Below are 22,695 nucleotides of genomic sequence, written 5' to 3'. Positions count from 1 at the left end.
CCTTTCAAGGCTTTTAGGCTCAAATTGGTTTGTTTCTTTTTGGCTCCCTCTTCTATAAGCTTATACGTATTTTCTTTGTTTATGCTAGGTAAATTGCGCCTGGTCCAACCATTTAATAATGCATTATCTCCTCACTTTCTATCTTTTTACACACCACCATTATCTCCTTTCCTATTTTCTTCATCCCTGTATATTTGTGCCTTTTTTTACTTCTTTACTGTCATTTTAGTGTGGTTTCAGGAGTAAAAATAAGTATGTGGGCCGGGCGTGGTGGCTCACGCCTGTAATCCCAGCACTTTGGGAGACCAAGGCAGGCAGATCACCTGAGGTCAGGAGTTTGAGACCAGCCTGGCCAACATGGTGAAACCCCAACCCTACTAAAAATATAAAACTTAGCCAGGCGTGGCAGCAGGTGCCTATAACCCAGCTACTTGGGAGGCTGAGGCAGGAGAATTGTTTGAACCCCGGAGGTGGAGGTCACAGTGAGCCAATATGGTGCCACTGCATTCCAGCCTGGGCAACAAGAGAGAAACTCCATCTCAAAAAACTAAACTAAACTAAACTAAATACAGGTGCCCAACCACTATGTTGAAGTGGAGGTGCTAGTCCAGTCTTTTAAATGATGAGGCTGGATTAAATATGTGATTTGCAATCTGAGTGCCTCTGCAAATTTAATGGTAACTCTGAGCTATTTTCAGCATTTTCTTTTTTTTCTTTTTTCTTTTTTTTTCTTTTTTTGAGACGGAGTCTCACTCTGTTGCCCAGGCTGGAGTGCAGTGGTGCGATCTCAGCTCACTGCAACCTCTGCCTCTTCGGTTTAAGTGATTCTCCCACCTCAGCCTCCCGAGTAGCTGGGACTACAGGCATGCACCACCACGCCTGGCTAATTTTTTGCATTTTTAGTATAGACAGTGAGTACCTTGTGATCCTTTTGTACTAATTACATTATTTCTTTCCAATTTTAAAGAAATCAATCATAGACCTACATGCTGCCATTCAGAGCTTATGATCAGAATAAAATACAGATTTGCTTATTGTCTCTTTATCCTGTTACAGTGGAAATGACATGAAACCAGACATTTTGTTTCTTTTATTACTGAATCCCTGGATTTAGAAAATGTGTAGGATATAGTAATCACTTGTTTTGGGTTTTTTTCTTTTTCTGTATTTTTTTGTGTTTTTTCTTTTTTTGTATTTTTATTTTTAGTAGAGACAGAATTTGGAAATTGGGTTATCCTCTGTAACCAGTAAGAACCATCAGAGATGAGATTCAACAAAATTATTTTTCCCAAAAAAAAAAAAAAAACCAGCCAGGTATGGCAGCACACACCTGTAGTTCCAGCTACTCAGGAGTGTGAGGCGGGAGGATCACTTGAGCGCAGGAGTTTGAGGCTGCAGTGAGCTAAGCATGGGCCACTGCACTCCAGCCTGGATGACAGAGGAAGATGTCTCTCCAGAAACAAAAAGAAATTATTTTTCCAAAGTGGGTAGAGGATGAGGATCAAAGCTGGGTCAAAAAAATCCTTACATAAGAACATTTACAACACAACATTTTTAAACAATTTAAATATCTAACAGTTAGGGAAACCTTAAGTAAATTACAATCCATAAGTCTTAATGTTAGGTCAAGTTGGTGCAAAAATAATTGCGGTATTTCTGATTACTTTTCTTTCCGATTTCTTTCTTTTTTTTTTTTTTTTTTTTAGATGGAGTCTTGCTCTGTTGCCCAGGCTGGAGTGCAGTGGCACGACCTTGGCTCACTGCAACCTCTGCCTCCTGGGTACAAGCGATTCTCCTGCCTCAGCCTCCTAAGTAGCTGGGATTACAGGTGCGCGCCACCACGCCTGGCTAATTTTTGTATTTTCAGTAGCGACGGGGTTTTACCATGATGGCCAGGCTGGTCTCAAATTCCTGACCTCAAGTGATCCACCTGCCTCAGTCTCCCAAAGTGCTGGAATTACAGGTGTCGGCCACCACGTCAGGCCCGATTACTTTTAATGGCAAAAACCACAATTTCTTTGCACCAACCTAATATAATGAATGCAACTCTTTTATATGTTTTTAAGACATACTTGTGACGTGAAAAAATGTTTCTAATAGTAAGTGAAAACAGCTGGACATAAAACCATATTCAACATCATCTCAAGTTTATAAAACAAAACAAAATACAAATCTGCCTGGAAAAAGCCTGGAAGGAAATACACTAAAATGGCAAAATTCACTTTAAAGTTTAGATCAATGTTTCTTAACAGCATGCTCATTCTATGGTAACTTGTTAGAAATGCAGATTTTCAGACCCCACCCCCCTTTCCAAATTACTGAGGGTGGGATGCAACAATCTATTTCCAGAAGATTTTCTTCTTTTCTCCCCCCTAGGAGATTGGAGTCTCACTCTGTTGCAATGGTGCGATCTCGGCTCACTGCAACCTCTGCCTCCTGGATTCAAGCAATTCTCCTGCCTCAGGCTCCCCAGTAGATGACAGGTGCCCACCACCACACCCAGCTAATTTTTGTATTTTTATTTTTAGTAGAGACAGGGTTTCACCATGTTGGCCAGGCTGGTCTCAATCTCCTGACCTCAGGTGATCCACCCGCCTCAGCCTGCCAAAGTGCTAGGATTACAGGCGTGAGCCACCGCACTCAGCCCATTTTTTCAAATATTTCTTCTGCTCTATTCTTTCTTTTCCTTCTGGCATTCCAATTACATGTTATTTCACACTTTTTAAATTATTTTGGGTGTTGTTTTTTCATTCTTTTCTCTCTTTGCAATTCAGTTTGGAAAGTTTCTAGTGACATACCTTCAAGCTCAATGATTCTTTCCTCAGCCACACTGAGCCTATGGACTCCAGGGTTCGAGCAAATCTCCCGCCTCAGCCTCACAAGTAGCTGAGACTACAGGCACGTGCCACCATGCCTGACTAATTTTTGTATTTTTGTAGAGATGGGGTTTTGCCATGTTGGCTAGGCTGGTCTCACACTCCTAACCTCAAGTGATCCACCTTCCTTGGCCTCCCAAAGTGCTGGGATTACAGGCATGAGTCACCAAGCCTGGCCTGAGCCTTTAACATATTAATCATGGTTCTTTAAATTCCTTGATAATTACAAAACACCCATCATATATCTAAGTCCAGTTCTGATGCTTGTTTTGTCTCTTCAGACTGTTTTTCTTGCCTATTAGCATGTCTTGTCAATTTTTGTTGGAAGCCAGACATGATAGTAATCAGCCATTAGTGTGAGGCTTTACCTCAATCTGGCTAGGAGTAGGGCTGTGTTTAATGTTTGCTGTAGTTGTAGGTACCAGATTCCTCTTCAGGCTTCCCTAAGAACTTGTCCTTAAATAGAGTCTCCATCTTGTAGGTCTTCCAGCTGCAAGCCACTGTTAATTGTACTGAACTGTATTCCTGTTGATGTGGTGGTAAGCTATGGGTGAGGAGAATTCTATCATCTTATGATTGAATCTCAGTATTTTAGTGGACCTGTGTCAATGGGCTGTGACCTTCACAAGAGTTTCAGCTTCTCCCCATCCCTTGAGAATAGACCAGACTAGAGGGCACTGAAGTTGGCCTTTTCATGAAGAATGCACTAGCATATTTCAAAAGGGTTGCCTTCCCCTTCCCCTGCTAAACCAACCTTGCTTGGCTCTTCACCAGAATAACCTGGTGGGGTTCCCAGGAATAAAACCGGAGAAAGTGTGACGGACCTCCTAAGACTGCAGGCCTCCAGGAGTTTCTCCCTCTCATGACAGTCCACGTGCAACCTCCAGCAATTTGTCACAATTCACAAATATTTCTTCCAGTTTATGGCTCCCGGAGCAACCGGAGTGATGACTTCCTTTTGAGCAGAAACTGGAAGTCTGCTTTACCTATCTAAGCCTCCATTTCCTTATTTGGGGAAAGCAGGTAACAGAGGCACCTACCACATAGATTTACTGTAAGGATTAAAGGACATAATACATGTAAAACATTTAGCCCAGTGCCTACTTGAGAGTAAGAGCTCTATACATGTTAACCATTGGGGGGTTGTCCCAACATTTTTAAGTGCTTCCTTCATGAAATTCTTCCTACTTGGCTTTTGTGACACTATTTGCTCATTTTCCCATGATTTTGCAATTGTGCTTTCAATCTTATTCACAAGTTATTTTTCTCCATTCAATTACTGATTTTCACCCAGAGTTCTGATCCTAGTAATTTCTCCTTTCAGTCAACATTCTCTTTTTTTTTGGGGGGGGGGGGTGGCGGGGGTTGACAGAGTCTCACTCTGTTGCCCAGGCTAGAGTGCAATAGCATGATCTCGGCTCACTGCAACGTCTGGCTCCCTGGGTTCAAGCGCTTCTCCTGTCTCAGCCTTCCAAGTAGCTGGGATTACAGACGCCTGCCACCACACCTGGCTAATTTTTGTATTTTTGGCAGACAGGGGGTTTTGCCATGATGGTCAGGCTGGTTTCGAACTCCGTACCTCAGGTAATCCACCCGCCTGGGCCTCCCAAAGTGCTGGGATTACAGGCCTGAGCCACTGCGTCCCGCCTCAGTCAACATTATTTTTTATTGTATCCATTTTCTCTGGACATTCTCAACCATTCCCAAGACTACAACCACTTATAGAGGGATACATTCAAGCAATCCAACACACATCATTCTCATTTCTCATTCAATAGATATTTAGGTACCAAGGACATAGCGCTGCCTATGTTATATCTCAACCTGGATGCCTCACAGGCACCTACACTCAACATATGCAAGACTAGAACTAGTACTGACATAACTCTATTATTCCTCTTTATTCTGCTACCCAACCAGAAACCGTGTCCCTGACCTGACTCAATATTCATATCTGTCCTATTACAAAATCTATCCATTTCCTCTAGCCTATCTCCTTGTTTCATTCCTGACTTCATCACTTTGGTTCAGGGTCTTATCTTTCTGGACAAACCTGGAGTTCCAAACCTGGAGTCTATCTAATCCACTGAACACACTTGATCAAGTGATTTTTCTAGACAACAAATATGATTGTCTCTTGTTTTTAAAAAAAAAAAAAAAAAAAAAACACTTTTATTTATTTTATTTTTTAGACAGTCTCATTCTGTCACCCAGGTTGGAGTTCTGTGGCGCAATCCTGGCTCACTGTAACCTCCAACTCCTGGGTTCAAGTGATTATCCTGCCTCAGCCTCCCGTCCTGTTAAAAATTTTAATCACTCACCAATGCTTTAAGAATAAAAACTCTCACATCTCCTAACCTATTCTAAATTTCAGGCATATTGAATTTTCACGATTTCAAGTATGTCATTTCTTCTCTTTGTGAAATATCCATCCCCTACTTGTCCTCTGGGCTATACCTTCAAGATAAGCTTGGGGCTGGGAGCCGTGGCTCACATCTGTAATCCCAACACTTTGGGAGGCCAAGGCAGATGGATCACTTGATGTCAGGAGTTCCAGACCAGCCTGGCCAACATGGTGAAACCCCGTGTCTACTAAAAATACAAAAGTTAGGCCAGGCACAGTGGCTCACGCCAGTAATCCTAGCATTTTGGGAGGCCAAGGCAGGCGATCATTTGAGGTCAGGAGTTCGAGACCAGCCTCGCCAACATGGTGAAATCCCATCTCTATTAAAAATACAAAAAAATGAGCCCAGCATGGGGGCACACGCCTGTAATCCCAGCTACTTGGGAGGCTGAGACATAAGAAGTGCTTGAACCCAGGAGGCAGAGGTTGCAGTGAGCCAAGATCATGCCATTGCATTCCAACCTGGGCGACAAAAGCAAGACTGCGTCTCAAAAAAAAAAAAAAAAAAGAAAGAAAGATAAGCTTCGGTTATCTCCTTCAGAAAGGCAACTTTTATTCAACATTCAGCAAATACTGAGCTATATGCATGCTCTGGGCATATAACAGCAAATAACAGCATGAGCATGATCCCTTCCTTTTGGAAGTTAAGAGTCTAGAAGGAGAAGCAGACATCAAACAACACATCTACAGGTAACTGCAAAATACAGTAAGAAAGAGGAAAAAAACAAACAGCTATGAGAGGGAATAAAACGCGGCTATAATTTAAAGAGGGTGTGTGTGAATCAGGTGGCTCTCCCCGGGCACCCAATCATCATATATGTGCAACTATCATAGCATTTATCACATTATTGTATCATTATCTCATTAGCTGCCTATCTTCCTCATTAGATGGAAATTCTTCAAACCAAACGTCAAATAAATTGACACTAACAAGCAAAATCTTAAAAAGAAAAAAAAGGCAATGTCCAAATTCTAGCCCAGGTCTTTAAACTCCCAATTTTACTAGCGCATTTAAAAAAAATAAAATTATGGGCCAGATGTGGTGGCTCAAGCCTGTACTGTAATCCCAGCACTTTGGGAGGCCAAGGTGGGAGGACTGCCTGAGGCCAGGAGTTTGAGACCAGCCTGGGCAACGAAGCAAGATCTTATCTTTACCAAAAATAAAAATGTTAGCTGGGCACAGCGGCATGCCCCTGTAGTCCCAGCTACATGGGAGGCCAAAGTGGGAAGATCACTTGAGCCCAGAAAGTAGAGGCTACAGTGATCGAGCCACTGCACCCTGACCAGGGTGACAGAGTGAGACCTTGTCTCTTTTTTTCTGGTTTTTTTTTTGAGATGGAGTTTCGTTCGCTGCCCAGGCTGGAGTGCAGTGGTGCTCTTGGCTCATCACAACCTCCACCTCCTAGGTTCAAGTGATTCTCCTACCTCAGCCTCCCGAGTAGCTGGGATAGCAGGCATGTGGCACCACACCTGGCTAATTTTGTATTTTTAATAGAGAGGCTGGGGTTTTTCCATGTTGGTCAGGCTGGTCTTGAATTCCCAACCTCAGGCGATCTGCCCGCCTCAGCCGCCCAAAGTGCTGGGATTACAGGCATGAGCCACTGCGCCCGACCTAGACCTCATCTCTTAAAAAATAAAAATAAAAACTAAAATTACTTTTTTACACTCTTAATATCTATAAAATCCATACTAGAGATTTACAAAGTATTGTCAAGTACAAGATCTGGTAAACACACTTTCACAAGTGGGTAAGAATAATTTTTAATTATCATATTTAAGTGGGTTTTTAAAGTTTTGTAGACCTGACATTAAAATGAGATTTTAAAAATAAGTGCCCCTAAAAGTCTAATCACCCTGCGACCATCATCTCCTGGGCTTCCCCATGTAACCCTTACCCATTTACACATATAATTTTTATCTATTTGGCTGCAACCCAACAAGCCGACATACAATTTATTTTGTACACCCCATTAGTTGGACATGCAAATTTTATCTATATTTTCAGATTTAAAGATAACTTTACATTGATCATTTTGTGCTTATAGTTTTTTTTATTCTTTTCAGAATATATATATATATATTTTTTTTTTTTTGAGACGGAGTCTTGTCCAGGCTGGAGTGCAGTGGCCGGATCTCAGCTCACTGCAAGCTCCGCCTCCCGGGTTCCCGCCATTCTCCTGCCTCAGCCTCCCGAGTAGCTGGGACCACAGGTGCCGCCACCGCGCCCGGCTAATTTTTTGGATTTTTAGTAGAGACGGGGTTTCACCATGTTAGCCAGGATGGTCTCGATCTCTTTACCTCGTGATCCACCCGCCTCGGCCTCCCAAAGTTCTGGGATCAAACACGTGAGCCACCGCATCTGGCCCTGAATACATTTCTAACAATAAATATCCAGAAGTATATTAAAGCTCAAAGCATGTGGACATCACTTTTTATTATTAGTATTATTTTAGTTTTAAGGAATGGAAAGTTTAATAGGCAAGAAGGAAGAAGGAAGAAACTTCCCTGCAGAGACAGAGGGAGGGGGCTCCAAAGCCGAGAGAGGAGACCCCCGACTTCTTTATTACTTTTTTTTTTTTTTTTTAAGCAAAGAGAAGGTCTCACTATGTTGCCCAGGCTGGTCTTGAACTCCCGATCTCAAGTAATCCTCCTACCTCAGCCTCCCAAAGTGCTGTGTTTACAGATGTGAGCCACCTTGCCTAGCCATCACCATTTATTCTTTAATACAGATTTCCAAATTGCCTTTGAGAAACAATGTACCATTTTTTTCATTCTGAATGTACTCAACATTTTCTGTTAAAATGTGGTAAAATACACATAATGTAAAATTGACTGTATGAACCAGTTTTAACCGTATAGTTAGTTCAGTAGTGTTAAGTACATTCACACTGCTGTGCAACCAATCTCCAGAACTCTTTTCATCTTGCAAAACTGGAACTCTATACTCCTTCAACCACTTCCTATTTCCCCTCCTCACAGCCCCTGGCAACCAGCAATCTACTTTCTGTCCGCACAAATGTGACTTCTCCAGGTATCTCATGTAAGCGGGATCATAGAGTACTTGTCCTTTTGACTGGTTTATTTCACTTAGCATAATGTCTTTCAGGTTCACTGAAGTGGTGGCATGTGTCGGGATTTCCTCCTTCGAAGGCGGAGTCAGATTTCACGGCATGTACACACCACACTCCGTCTGCGCATGCATCCGCTGACGGACGCCTGGGCCGCTTCCACCTTCACCTGTGGTGAATACTGTTGCCATGAACATGTTGTGCGAATATGTCTTCAAGACCTTGCTTTCCATTATTTTGGATATATACCCGTAAGTGGAATTGCTGGGTCAAATGGTAAATCGATTTTTAACTTTTTGAGGAACCGCCATACCACTTTCCATAGTAGCTGCACCGTTTCCCATTGCCACCAACAGTCCACAAGGGTTCCAATTTCTCCACATCCTCACCAATACTTATTATTTGGGGGACTTTTGCTGATAGGCGTGAGGTAGTATCTCACTGTCCATTTGATCTTTAAATTTATGACTATTCTTGAGACATTTTTGTAAATTTTATAAATCAGTACAAAAACAAATTTCAGTCCAGTTTTTCTTCAAATTTTGTTTTATTCTGAATAAGAGGAAACAAATTAGGCTTCAAAAAGCTAGTTTTCTTCTTTTGTTAGTCTTAACTGGATATTTATATTGGTCTAAGACAGGAAGAAAACCTATTAAATTACCCCAGAAATATGCAGGAATGCATTATGTATGATCCCAATTGGTAAGACTTAAAGTTTTCTTTTTTTTTTTTTTTTTTTTGAGGCGGAGTCTTGCTCTGTCGCCCAGGCTGGAGTGCAGTGGCACTATCTCGGCTCACTGCAAGCTCCGCCTCCTGGGTTCACGCCATTCTGCCTCAGCCTCCCGAGTAGCTGGGACTACAGGCGCCTGCCACCACGCCCGGCTAATTTTTTTTGTATTTTTAGTAGAGATGGGGTTTCACCGTGTTAGCCAGGATGGTCTCGATCTCCTGACCTCGTGATCCACCCACCTCGGCCTCCCAAAGTGCTGGGTTTACAGGCTTGAGCCACCGCGCCCGGCCTAAAGTTTTCTTAATTTTTATGTTTTATTTGTTTTTTTGTTTTGAGACGGAGTCTTGCTCTGTTGCCCAGGCTGGAGTGCAATGGTGCAACCTAGGCTTACGGCAACCTCCATCTCCCACATTCAAGCGATTCTCCTGCCTCAGCCTCCAGAGTAGCTGGGATTACAGGCACCCACCACCACACCCATCTGATTTTTTTATTTCTGGTAGAGACAGGGTTTCACCATGTTGGTCAGGCTGGTCTCAAACTTCTGACCTCAGGTGATCTGCCCACCTCGGCCTCCCAAAGTGCTGGAATTACAGGCAGGAGCCACCACGCCTGGCCAACTCCTATGTTTTATGTTAAGCAGATAACTAATTATTACTAATTCGCTAGATATGTACCAAACACTTTCCTTCCCATTTATTCAGCATTCCTTTATTTAACTTTATTTATTTACTTATTTATTTATTTTTTTGAGACAGAGTTTCGCCCTGTCACTCAGGCTGGAGTGCAGTAGTGCGATCTCGGCTCACTGGAACCTCCACCTCCTGGGTTCAAGCGATTCTCCTGCCTCAGCCTCCTGAGTAGCTGGGATTACAGGCATACGCCACCACACTCGGCTCACTTTTTGTATTTTTAGTAGAGACGAGGTTTCACCATGCTGGCCAGGCTGGTTTCAAACTCCTGACCTCAAGTGATCCACTTGCCTCGGCCTCCCAAAGTGCTGGGATTACAGGTGTGAGCCGGCCTCAGCATTCCTTTGATGCTAGGCACTGTGGTAGGTGCTGGGGATGTAAAAATGAATAAGAAAACATTGTCCCCATTGCATTGTGAAACATTGGGGTATAATTATCCCCACTTCACATCTGAGGAACCTGAAGCTACTTAGGTTTAGCATCTCGGCTAAGATCAGATAATTAGAGCTTGGGGAAGACGGAATTCAAATTCAAGGCTTACTTCAAAGCTCAACCTTTGCGCTGTCCCACAGACTACACTCTATACTATCATCAGCTACTATGAGGCTAGGCACGGTGGCTCATGCCTGTAATCCCAGCACTTGGGGAGGCCGAGGGAGGCAAGCTCAAGAGTTTGAGACCAGCCTAGCCAACACAGCGAAACCCTGTCTCTACACATTTAAAAAATTAGTCAGGTATGGTGGCTTGCGCCTGTAATCCTAGCTACTCGAGAGGCTGAGGTGGGGGGATCGCTTGAGCCCAGGAGGTAGAGGCTGTAGTGAGCTGTGATGGCGCCATTACATTCCAGCCTGGGCAACAGAGCAAGACCCTGTCTCAAAATAAAAGAAGAAAAAAAAAACCAACGTTATTTAAGGGCGCCCTTTTTATAAAGTAACAGGCACCTGTAATTTCCGGTTTTTACTTTATATTTCCAAATGTTGGGTTTTCAAAAGAGTGGCACAATGAAGGAAATCAAAAACAAAACAACAAACCTTGTAGAACCTTTTCCATCTAGGAGTTGATAATTGAATTAGAGACACTTTTTCAAGCAATGTTATCAAAGCATGCAAAGTAACAAAGAATAGTTTAATACAAACAAAAATAGTAAGTCCTAGAGTGAGCTTTTAATATCTGCAGCTTACTAAAAAGTTCACATACTTTCCAAAGCTCACTGGCTGCCAAAAGTTAGAATTTTATACCTAAGCAGTTTGTTTCCTAGACAGGAATCTAATTACAAACAGAAGATCCTTCCAGTCCTATATAAAATTCTCTAAGAGACAGAAACAATAAGATTTAAGGAGCCAAAGAATCAACAATTGCATTGACTCTCCATTTAAACAGACAAAACAAAACAGAAGGAAAAGAAAGAACAAAACAAAAAATATTCTGGCTGAGGAAACTTTGGAAAAATAATAAAACTTCAAAAATATTTTTTTTTATCCCATTTCAAACATTATTCTTTCAGTTAAAAAAGTGGTTTTAAAAATATTTTGGTTCTAACATTTAAACTTTTAGCTAATATAATTCTGTATAATTTTTAATCTATGAAAAAATAAATTATACTGTATGAAAGCAAAAAATGCTACAAATAACTATAACAACTTCAACGTACATAATCTTAGAGAACAGTTTTATGAGCACAATAGCCCCTTCTAATTTAGGTAATTTTTCTTATCAATATTCTCAATACTTCTATCAAAGTTAATTTCTAAATGTTGAAGAAGAGTGGATAGGATGAGTACCCTGAAACTTATTCCCCTTTTAGAACTTTTAGAAATCTCAATATTAAAGATGAACTATTTAAAACATACGTGTATTTCTACAATGAGGTTTTTTGTAGTTGTTTCTTAAAGACATGCTAGTGAATACCGTGGCGTTGTGAAACAAAACGTTTTGTTGAGCCAGATGGAACAGAAGAATGTACCTTACTGGTAAACCAGAGGGAAAAAGACCTAAAACGAGTTTTGTGTACTTTCAGGTATAGAATAAGTTTGGGGGAAATAGCTAGGAATGCTTTGGTTAAAACATAAGCTGTCTTCGATTAATTCAAATGTTCTGAATTCAACAAATATTTATTGATTACCTACCATGTTCCAAGCACTCTGCACAACCCTCAGTATTAACAGATCAGAAATGGTCCCAGACCTTTTGGAACTTACAGGGTAATGAACACATCCTTCAAAATTATCCTTTCTTTTGTGTGATTCCATGGTCATCAAATACAAATTCACACTAGCCAAAGCTTAGTACCCATAAAACAGTATATTACATTACCGAAATCCGCCTGCGGGTCAATGTATATACCCCTATTTAAATTAATAAATCATTCAGGCCGGGTGCGGTGGCTCAAGCCTGTAATCCCAGCACTTTGGGAGGCCGAGACGGGCGGATCACGAGGTCAGGAGATCGAGACCATCCTGGCTAACACGGTGAAACCCCGTCTCTACTAAAAATACAAAAAATTAGCCTGGCGTGGTGGTGCGTGCCTGTAGTCCCAGCTACTCGGAGGCTGAGGCAGGAGAATAGTGTGAACCCAGGAGGCAAAGCTTGCAGTGAGCCAAGATGGTGCCACTGCACTCCAGCCTGGGCGACAAAGCGAGACTCCGTCTCAAAAAAATAAATAAATAAATCATTCAGGCTTGCACATCAGTCTTATGAGTTTAGTTGAGTGAATCCTCAAAACTTAATTCTGATTAATTGGTTAGATGTAATTTCTGAAAATTCAAAATACAGTAGCTGACAATCAAAATAGTAATGGACTATTTCCATTAAAAGATCACCAAAGTGAGTCTATACTTAGTTTATCCCCTGACAAAATGCCTTTATTTCATAATACCCTTCAAACTGCAACTAGTTAATCCATAAAACTGTTAACAATAAATGAGATATAGCATATGAGTGCTTCCGGAACTTTGGGTTTTTTTTTTTTTGAGACAGAGTTTTACTCTGTCGTCAGGCTGGAGTGCAGTGGCGCGATCTTGGCTCACTGCAGCCTCCGCCTCCCCAGTTCAAGCGATTCTCCTGTCTCAGCCTCCCGAGTAGCTGGGACTACAGGGCGTGCCACCACGCCCGGCCTTCTCAAACTTTAATGTACATACAAATCACCCACAGACATGTTAAAATGAAGACTGATTCACTAGGTCGGGGACAGCCAGTGATGTCCAGGCTGCTGTCCACGGACTACAAGGATACACACCTAGCACAGTGGTTGGCACCGAGACTACTCAGCCCAGTTAACTATTCCCTCCCATTTGTATATATCTCATCTCCCTTACTGATCTCACCTTCCTTGGAAGCAAAGACAATGACTTTTTCATCTTTGTATCTTTCAAAGTTCTAAGTAGAATGAATGCCTTATCTACATAATGGCATTAGATATATGTATTCTGAATGAATGGCATCCACCTTTTAACAGTGATTATTTCTTCTATGAGTTATCAACAGAATTGTTTCTCTGAATTTATTTTAAATAGAAAAATATTGTTCAAAAGCTGAAAAATCAGGAAAACTCTCAATTTTAAAAACCGATACTGTATTTGTACCATACTCCAGTGCATTTTTTCTCATGCTGACCTAACCTTTTTTAAGAAAATAAATATCCATAATTACCTGCTGTTTATCTCCTAATGTTTTTCCTTTTTTTTTTTTTTTGGTAAATAAAAATAAGTCATCAATTTTTCAGGCAAAGTTTTAAAACTACCCTTTTCTTTGTATGCAAGGGCATCTTTGTAAAGTAATACCTATAAAATAATCCTGGCTTCTCGGATTAATATAAAAATCACAGTATCCTTGTTATCAATAGGTAGACCGTTGGCACAGTTTCATGTGTGTCTTCACCGATTTTCTGTGATCACCCTAACAAGTGACTAAATATCTCAGGATTCGTTTCTTCCTTGTAAATATTAGCTGTTAACCTGACCACACTTGGTTCTGTGCAGAGAAAAATGGTCTGAGAGGGTGTTTTGAGCACTCCAGAAAGAAAACAAAGGAGGAATATTTTCACTTCCTACTTGTTTACCTTTACTGGTTTATGGCTTTTTGGATATTTTTGGGTGACTTTGCCAACTACCAAACACAATTATTTTTGAGTACCTAAGGGAATGGTAACTAAGGATCGGGTTTTAATCCTACCATTGATCACACCATGAATTGAAAACAACATGAAAGGTCTTGCAAATAAACGTAATCACTTTTTGGCGTCTCCGCACAGGTAACACACCGATGCCTCTGATCTGGCGACCTTAAGCCTCGAAGCGCAGTCCCGCCTCTGCAGGCGGCCACCGCGCGGGGCTGGGTGGTCCCCCGGGGACCGCGAGCGGTTCCAAGGTCTCCGCCAGATTTTGGTTTTCATCTTTATTAAAACTGCTGTTTGGGTGTGTGTCTTTTTTTTCTTTTTTTTTTAAGACAAGACACCAGTTGCGCGACGCAAGCCGGCCGCGGGGCAGGCATTCCGGAGCACCGGGAAGCACCGGGAAGCTCGGAGGCAGCGGCGGTGACCTCCAGACCGTCCTCCTGCGTCCTCATTAAGGAGGCAAAATGGTGGCCGCGAACGCCATCAGGCTGCGCCAGGGCGGGGTTTCGGCGCCAACACAGAGGATCCCGCCAGATTCTGGCGGCCAGAACTCCTCCTCACCCAGGCCACCCCCCGGGGCCCACAGCCTGGACGGCTACGGGCGTGGCGCCTGCGGCACCGAGACCCCCGGCGAGGGTGTGGAGGCGGCGACGACTTCCCCGCGACAGTGAACAACGACGCCATTATCAGCACCCCCTGCCGGCGCCTCTGGCGCAGCCCGCGCAGGAGCCGAGGCCCGGCCTCCGAGGGAGGGGGAAGGAGGACGCGGCGGCAGGAGAGGAAGAGGGGGAAGAGGGCGGGAGGAGGGGAGAGAGAACAGGGCGGGAGGAGGCAGAAGGCGGCGGGAGGAGGGAGAAGAAGGCGGGAGGAGGGAGAAGAAGGCGGGAGGAGGGAGAAGGCGGGAGGAGGGAGAAGAAGGCGGGAGGAGGGAGAAGAAGGCGGGAGGAGGGAGAAGAAGGCGGGAGGAGGGGAGAGAGGCGGAGCGGAGCGGCCGGCCGGGCTGGCTGCGGGGACGGGGGCAGGGCGGCGTCTGCTGCTGCTGCGGGGTGGCCCCCTCCTCAGGCCACCCTCTCCCTGCGGCTGGGGACTCCAGATGGACGAGGGCCCACCCCACCCGGCGCTTCCCCGTGCGACCCGGTGTCGCGGCGGGCGGTGAGGGCAGCGGCTCCCCGTCGCCCCTACCTTACCTTGCCTGTCTTTCTCGTCCGCCATCTTGCTGCGGAGCCGGTCGCCTGGGAGATGCCTAACGATAACCTCGGCCGCGCTGTCCCGGCCTGCTCAGCGCCCCGCGGCGAGCCTGGCCTGGAGGAGGGGCCGCTCCGAATTCTGGGGGAGGAAGACCCTTGGGCGGGGCGGGGAGAAGGCTCCGAGCGCGCGCCGCGTCCCCGCTTCCCGCCACGACCCTCGCGCTGGGGGAAGACCAGAAGCCGCGTCTGCCACCCGGCCCCCAACCTTGTCCCTGCAGACCCGAGGCCGGAGCCCGACTAGTCCCGGGCCTAGCAGTGTTACTTCATCACACGGTCCCCAGCCCCTCCTTTCCCTTATTTCTCATCCATTCGGGGACAGCACGCGCGCGCACACACCCTCGCCCCTCCTGTCCTGTTTGTGCGACGTGGCGTGGCTCGATTTTTGTTGTGAACTGCAGATTTTGAAAAGCGCCGGAGAGCTGGGTGAAGAGCTGGGCTCCCGAGGGGGTGACAGAACCAGCCCGCGGCCCAGCCTCCTCCTCCCGCTTCCCATCGGCCCGGCGGCTGCAGAACGGTCGCGCTTGCCCTCCCGGTTTCTCCCGTCCAGTCCTCACCGTCCTTTCCCAGAGAAAGCGGCAGCACAGCCTATGACAACTAAGCTGAAACGGAAAAACTGGGCCGGGCGCAAGAGGAAACCAGAGCCATTCGACTATTATTACTAGAGGAGAGGAATAGCTGTAGAAAAACATGCGCAAAGTAGGCACAAACATTGCGTCGTCAAGGCTGCAATGTCTCATACAAAATAGAAGGTTCTCATAGCAACAAAAACGTGCCCATGTTGTGCTCAGTGTTAACATGCGTTAAAATGTTCTTAGTTGTGAAATTTGACATGACCGCTGGGTAAAGTTACAATGGAAGTTTTAAATCCTGCTTTCCGGAAACTTTGCAGCCATAGCATGAGGTTAAATTTTTCTTATTTTCAGGACAAGTTTACTATACTGGAATATAGTAAAGCTCTTTTTGTAAAGAGCTTTGAATAAAATACCTAACGATGTGGTTCAAACGAACACATTTTCAAAACTAATCTTAAATGGTATTTCAGTGCATATGTTATGTAAAAGCAATTTATAAACTAAACTAAATTTTAAGAGCCTTCAAAATATAAGGTAGTCGTATTTAATGACTTAACAGTTTTAATGCTTTTATTCTGTTTCTATAATCTCTCAGGAAATCCTGACTATATTTTTATTAAAATAACTTTTTCTGTAGAAGATACCCATTTGGTGCTGTGATTGGCGTTCTGCCTGAAATTGAATATAAACAACTGAATCATTACAAAATGGCTCATGTTAGAAGATACTTAAAACGAATACAATCTTCTTCAGTAAATTTTTAACACCCCAAAATAACGAAAAGTATTATTAGCATTCATTTATATCTACATCTCAGTCAATATGATCTAAATATTTGTGTTTAAAGACTCCCCTTTTCCATATAGATAATGAAGGGCTTTGAAAGAAGTGTAGGAAACCCTAAGTTTGGTCTCAGGCTTGCTATTCATTCACTATGCTTTTTCGTCTGCTGTTTACAGTTTCCTTTTTCTGGAGTGTCTTTCCCTGCTCTCTCCCCCGCCATCATTTCAGCTTCCCACAAACACACATTTGTCCCCTCCTGGTTGTCATGCAGGATGACTGTCTTTGTTTTTGTTTTTGTCTTTTGTTTTTCGAGACAGGGTCTCGCTCTGTCCTCCGGGATGGAGTGCAGTGGTGCAATCTCTGCTCACTGCAGCTTCCGCCTCCCGGTCTCAAGTGACCCTCCCACCTCAACCTCCCAAGTAGCTTGGGAGGAGAGGCTCGCGCCACCATGTCTGGCTAGTTTTTGTATTTTTTGTAGAGACAGGGTTTCCCCCTGTTGCCCAGGCTGCTCTCAAACTCCTGAGCTAAAGCGATCTGCCGCCTGCCTCGGCCTCCCAAAGTTCTGGGATTACAGGTGTGAGCCACCGTGCCTGGCCAGGATGACCTTCTCGAAGTCACCTACTAATTGAAGCTTTCTCTCTCAGCCTTTTCCTCTGTGGCCCCATACTCATAGAGCCTCCCACATTGATTTGCAATGCCTTCGTTCGTTCACTTGTTTCCACCTACCAAACAGTAAGGTCTTGAAGACAGAAACAGCATTCTTCATTCATATATCCTATTCATATATACTATTCATAAACAGTATCTAGTACAATTTTTCTGTTTGCAGTAATATATGTCTTAAAAATTAAGATAGGAATAAGTCTTCTCAATGACTTTTTTTCAAAAAAGACCCAGATTCAGCACGTATTGTGTGTAAGACAGACCTTCCTTTTACATTACGTTTTCTCATTAGTAAAAGTCCTGGGCCAGGTGCGGTGGCTCACGCATAATCTCAGCACTTGGGGAGGCCGAAGCGGATGGATCACTTCAGGTCATGAGTTCAAGACCAGCCTGGCCCACAAGATAAGACCCCATCTCTACTAAAAATAGAAAAATTAGCCAGGTGTGGTGGCTCACACCTGTAATCCCAGCTACTCGGGAGGCTGAGGCAGAAGAATCGCATGAACCCGGGAGGCAGAGGTTGCAGTGAGCCGAGATTCACTGCTGCACTCCAGCCCAGATGACAGAGCAAGACTCCATCTCAAAAAAAAAGTACCAGTATTTCATGTCAATAAAATGGAATTCTTATATAAACATATATAAATTAAAAATTATTATTTTAAGAGTTGAACAGATTTCTCTGCAAACCCCCCTGTACTTTTATATTTTTAAAACTAACTGCATTCAGCAAAGCTTTTTATTATGTAATTATTCCAAAACACATTAATCATTATTTCTCTGAACTCCTACAGCACATTTAAAACAGTACTGTTTCTCTGGGTGTGGGTGAGTAAAAAAATATTTAATATATGTTAATTAACTCCCCCATCCCCTGACCCTGCCAAGGTTTGAATAGGAGCCTACACCTTTATAAACTCTTTTTATATACCCACACTACCTAGCCTAATCGGGACACATATTAGTTGCTTCATACATACTTTTTAACTGCCTAATTTGCTGGTTAGACATAAAAGTATATAATTCTAGAAAAGTTTCCACAAGGTGAAAATGATTAGCCAAATAATAAAGGCCCACAATGCCAGTGAGTACATTATCTGCATTATGCTGATATTTGACTCCTTTCAACTCTGTTTGGTTGTAGAAACCTGACCGATGATTATATTACACTTTTAACTCTTTAAATATTATTAGCTTGCTTTGGACTGTGAAAAACTAACTACAATCATTTTTATTCCTTAGAATATATTTTGCAGCCGGGCACCGTGACTCACGCCTGTATACCTAGCACTTTGGGAGGCCGAGGTGGGCGGATCACGAGGTCAGGAGATAGAGACCATCCTGGCCAATATGGTGTAACCCCGTCTCTACTAAAATACGAAAAAAACTAGCCGGGCGTGGTGGCGGCGCCTGTAGTCCCAGCAACTCGGGAGGCTGAGGCAGGAGAATGGCGTGAACCCGGGAGGCGGAGCTTGCAGTGAGCCGAGATCGCACCACCGCACTCCGGCCTGGGCGACAGAGCAAGACTCCATCTCAAAAAAAAAAAAAAAAAAAACACAAAAATTAGGTGGGCGTAGTGGCGCATGCCTGTAGTCCCAGCTACTCGGGAGGCTGAGGCAGGAGAATCGCTTGAACCCGGGAGGCAGAGGTTGCAGTGAGCTGAGATCGCGGCATTGCACTCCAGCCTGGGCGACAGAACAGGGACTCAAAAAAAAAATATATATATATATATGTGTGTGTGTGTGTGTGTGTGTGTGTGTATATGTATGTGTGTGTGTGTGTATATATATGTGTATGTGTGTGTGTATATATATGTGTGTGTGTATATATATGTATATATGTGTGTGTGTGTGTGTATATAGCTTCTGAGCTGTAGCTTGAGTAACTTGTAATATTGTATGCCGCCAAAGCATTTTTTCAGTTAAACATCTCATAATGATTTTCAGAAATTTAGAATCAGAAAATCATTTTTGATCCCACTCGCGGATACATAAACTTAGGGCTAAATCAGAAAAGCAAGCACATAGTTTTATTTATTTATTTATTTATTTTTTTTGAGACGGAGTCTCGCTCTGTCGCCCAGGCTGGAGTGCAGTGGCGGGATCTCAGCTGGCTGCAAGCTCCGCCTCCCGGGTTCACGTCATTCTCCTGCCTCAGCCTCCAGAGTAGCTGGGACTACAGGCACCCAGCACCTCGCCCGGCTAGTTTTTTGTATTTTTTTTTGGTAGAGACGGGGTTTCACCGTGTTAGCCAGGCTGGTCTCGATCTCCTGACCTCATGATCCGCCCATCTCGGCCTCCCAAAGTGCTGGGATTACAGGCTTGAGCCACCGCGCCCGGCCTACAAGCACATAGTTTTAGGCAATCACACTTACTTGATGCATTACTCTATGGAGCCAGATGGCTATGTACAGGTTATGTCCTTTTTTTTTTTTTTTGAGGCGGAGTCTTGCTCTGTCGCCAAGGCTGGAGTGCAGTGGCACTATCTCGGCTCACTGCAAGCTCCGCCTCCCGGGTTTACGCCATTCTCCTGCCTCAGCCTCCCAAGTAGCTGGGACTACAGGCGCCGCCACCACGCCCGGCTAATTTTTTGTATTTTTAGTAGAGATGGGGTTTCACCGTGTTAGCCAGGACGGTCTCGATCTCCTGACCTCGTGATCCACCCACCTCGGCCTCCCAAAGTGCTGGGATTACAGGCTTGAGCCACCGCGCCCGGCCGGTTATGTCCTTTTGCATGCTTGAATTGATAGTGAGTTAAATCTGTTCGGACAGCCATCAGTGATGTGCCCATGAGGAACACAGAAAATGTTTCTTTTGAATGCAGTTGACTCAGTCACCTAAGATGTGAGAGAAGTGGGAAGGGTAAGTGGTGTGAATAATGCAAAATGATAGTTTAAAAATCCTTTACGCCATGCTTACTTTCCTAATATGGAGATCATTGAAATCTTGGATTGCAAATAATTTTTTTTTTTAATGGATTTTCCCTGGGCATTGCCATTTACTAATCTCATGATCCTGGGCAAGCCATGTAATCTCTTTAAAACTTAGTTAACTCATAAAAATAGAAATAACACTGTCCAAACTTCCTATTTTAGAGTTTTCACGAGACGCAATAGATGTAACTGAAAGCTTTGAAAAGTTTAAAGGACTTGCAAGGAAATCTACTGAAATAAGCCCCCATTCCACCTGGGAAGAAGCACTCAGATGCCAAACCCCACCTTCTGTCCTGAAATTCACCTTCCACTAGGACAGTTTGCTTTTCTAATGCTTCAGATGCACAACGGGAGATGTTCTGACTTCGGGGTTTCTACTCCTCGCTGCTGTCATCTGCTGCCTGTAGGACACGCAGTCTGGCTTACACCATACAGCTTCTCATCTTCAGCTTGTGGCCCCTCCTCGTTTCCACCTTGCTATTCAGGAGGGCCCCTAAGCGTGTCTAGATTCCTTGAGCTGTAGATGCAGGACAATGAGAAGGAGGTAGTTACTTCTCTGGTCTAATTTCAGTTTCCTGACTGAGGGCACATGCCTTCCCTGAATGATCAACATCAAAAATATCCAGCCCTTCATGGAAGACACCAGCCCTCTTCATAGATGGGTCCCTGAGCTTATGATCTCAAAAGGAAATCCTCATCAGAATACAACAGAATAAGGACATAGTTTCATCACAGAGTTATAATAATAAAAATAGTTCTTCTTTATTAAGCTGCATGAGGTACTTTGTATTGTATTAGTATTCCCGTTTCACAGATAAAAATACTACATCTTCACATAAATGGCTTGGTTAAAGCTCACAGCCAGTAATTAAGAGAGCTGGTTAGGAATCTAGTTCTGATTTCAGAGTCACTGTTTTGTTTGTCTGTTTGTTTGTTTGTTGTTTAAGACAAAGTCTCGCTCTGTTGCCCAAGCTGGAGTGCAGTGGTGGGCTCACTGCAGCCTCGACCTCCCAGACTCAAGTCATCCTCCCACTTCAGCCTCCCAAGTAGCTGGGACTACAGGTGTGCTAACCAGGATTAACCATGCCCGGCTAATTTTTTATTTTTTTGTAAAGATGGAGTCTCCCTATGTTGTCCTGACTGGTCTTGAACTCCTGACCTCAAGTAATCCTCCTACCTCAGCCTCCCAAAGTGCTGAGATTACAGGCATGAGCCACTGGGCCCAGCTGTCACTATGTTTTTCTGCTTCTTTATAAAATAAGATATTGTTAGATCCTTTTAATAACCTGAATATTTAGAGAAGAATGTTAAGGGCAAACATTCTCCACAGAATTAGTCACCTCTGTCTCTCTGCTTTTCTTTCTTTCTTTTTTACTGCTTCAAAATATCAACCCAAGCATCTGGCAGAGACTCTTAGAGACTAAAGAAACCAGATAATGGCACGCACTTTGTCCTCGTCTGGAAAGACAAAGAGTGGAACTAAACATCTGGCCAGGTGCTGGCTCTTGGAAGGCAGGAGTGGAGGTGAAATTTACTCCTCCACCGTGAGCTAGTAGTGGGCTCTCGCCTTCATACTTCCCTTTCCTTCCCGCCTTTCTGCAGCTTTAGGTTTCAGGCCTCTCAGTCAAGAAGGAGAGATTTAATTGTGTTAAATTCTTGGCCCTGGACAAGATCATGTTCAGTGCCAAAGCTCGTTCAGGCTTTCCAGGGAGACCCGGCGCAGGAAGCCCAGGCGGCAGCATTTGTGGGCAGCTTGCAAGTAACACTTACGTGAAACCACAGCTCTTAAAGCATTTGGAAAAGTCACACCCTGGCCCTGTTTCTCTCCAAAGCACATGTTCTTTCTGTTTCTCTTCAATACAGACCGTGACACAGCACATCACGATTTAATTCATTCCTCAAACACTTCCTGTCCCAAGCAGCATTTTTCAGGCACACTTATTGCCAGGCTAAGTCTCTGTTCTTTATTCACTGAAAATAAGACCTTAAAGGTGAAGGATGGTAGCTGATCCAAAGATTCAATACGTGTTTATGATTGCTCACACAACCTCTTCCTCCTTATATGTAAAAATAGAGGAAAAGTGTAAAATTATGCTGTTAATTGATTTTGGAATGTTTTGTTAGTTCCAGCTCCAAAAATACATCTTCGAAATTAGGTTTCATTTATGTTAACATTTACATCAGGAGGTGACGCTGCATAGAACAAGGAAATGGTCTTAGAAGGTAAAGCGGCCCAGGATTGAATCTCAGCCCACTACTCATTAGCCAGAGACTTTGGAAATGTTACTTCCTCTCTGTAACCTCAGTTTCCCCATCTGTAAAATGGAGATAAGAAGATGATTCACCGCTTTTGGTTTTTTTTTGAGACAGTCTCACTGTCACTCAGGCTAGAGTGCAGTGGTGCAATCTCGGCTCACTGAAACCTCTGCCTCCTGGGTTCAAGCAAGTCTCATGCCTCAGCCTTCCGAGTAGCAGAAATTACAAGCGCATGCCACCATGCCCTGGCTGATCTCAAACTCCTGACCTCAAGTGATCCACCCAACTCAGCCTCCCACAGTGCTGGGATGACAGGTGTGAGCCACGGTGCCCAGCCTCGATTCACCGTTTTGGACCTGGAGGCAAT

At 43.9% G+C, this 22,695-nt stretch overlaps 2 protein-coding genes across 9 annotated transcripts in view; one reads left to right on the top strand and one right to left on the bottom strand.

Annotated features, from left to right (window-relative positions):
• The window catches only part of DRC8 (dynein regulatory complex subunit 8), a 168,130-nt gene extending 152,370 nt beyond the window's left edge, over nt 1–15,760 (bottom strand). For 7 of the 8 annotated variants that reach the window (XM_037986096.2, XM_073011908.1, XM_037986092.2 and 4 more), the window contains exon 1: nt 15,066–15,175. In XM_037986096.2, the coding sequence (XP_037842024.1) occupies nt 15,066–15,090 (25 nt within the window). In that variant the 5' untranslated portion in view covers nt 15,091–15,175. Of the gene's footprint in view, nt 1–15,065; nt 15,176–15,679 lie in introns of those variants that run through there. The other variant, XM_037986095.2, reaches the window with a different exon arrangement.
• Nucleotides 14,593–18,732, top strand: LOC140710299 (uncharacterized). The gene is given in 4 exon segments (XM_073011907.1): nt 14,593–15,183; nt 15,185–15,380; nt 15,382–15,446; nt 15,448–18,732. Coding segments are annotated over 4 exon segments (813 nt in total). The 5' UTR covers nt 14,593–14,971; the 3' UTR covers nt 15,788–18,732.
• The last annotated feature ends 3,963 nt before the right edge of the window (nt 18,733–22,695 follow it).

Source organism: Chlorocebus sabaeus, chromosome 25 (genome assembly GCF_047675955.1).
Source record: "Chlorocebus sabaeus isolate Y175 chromosome 25, mChlSab1.0.hap1, whole genome shotgun sequence".
Lineage (NCBI taxonomy): Eukaryota > Metazoa > Chordata > Mammalia > Primates > Cercopithecidae > Chlorocebus > Chlorocebus sabaeus.
This window is presented reverse-complemented; position numbering and strand designations above follow the sequence as displayed.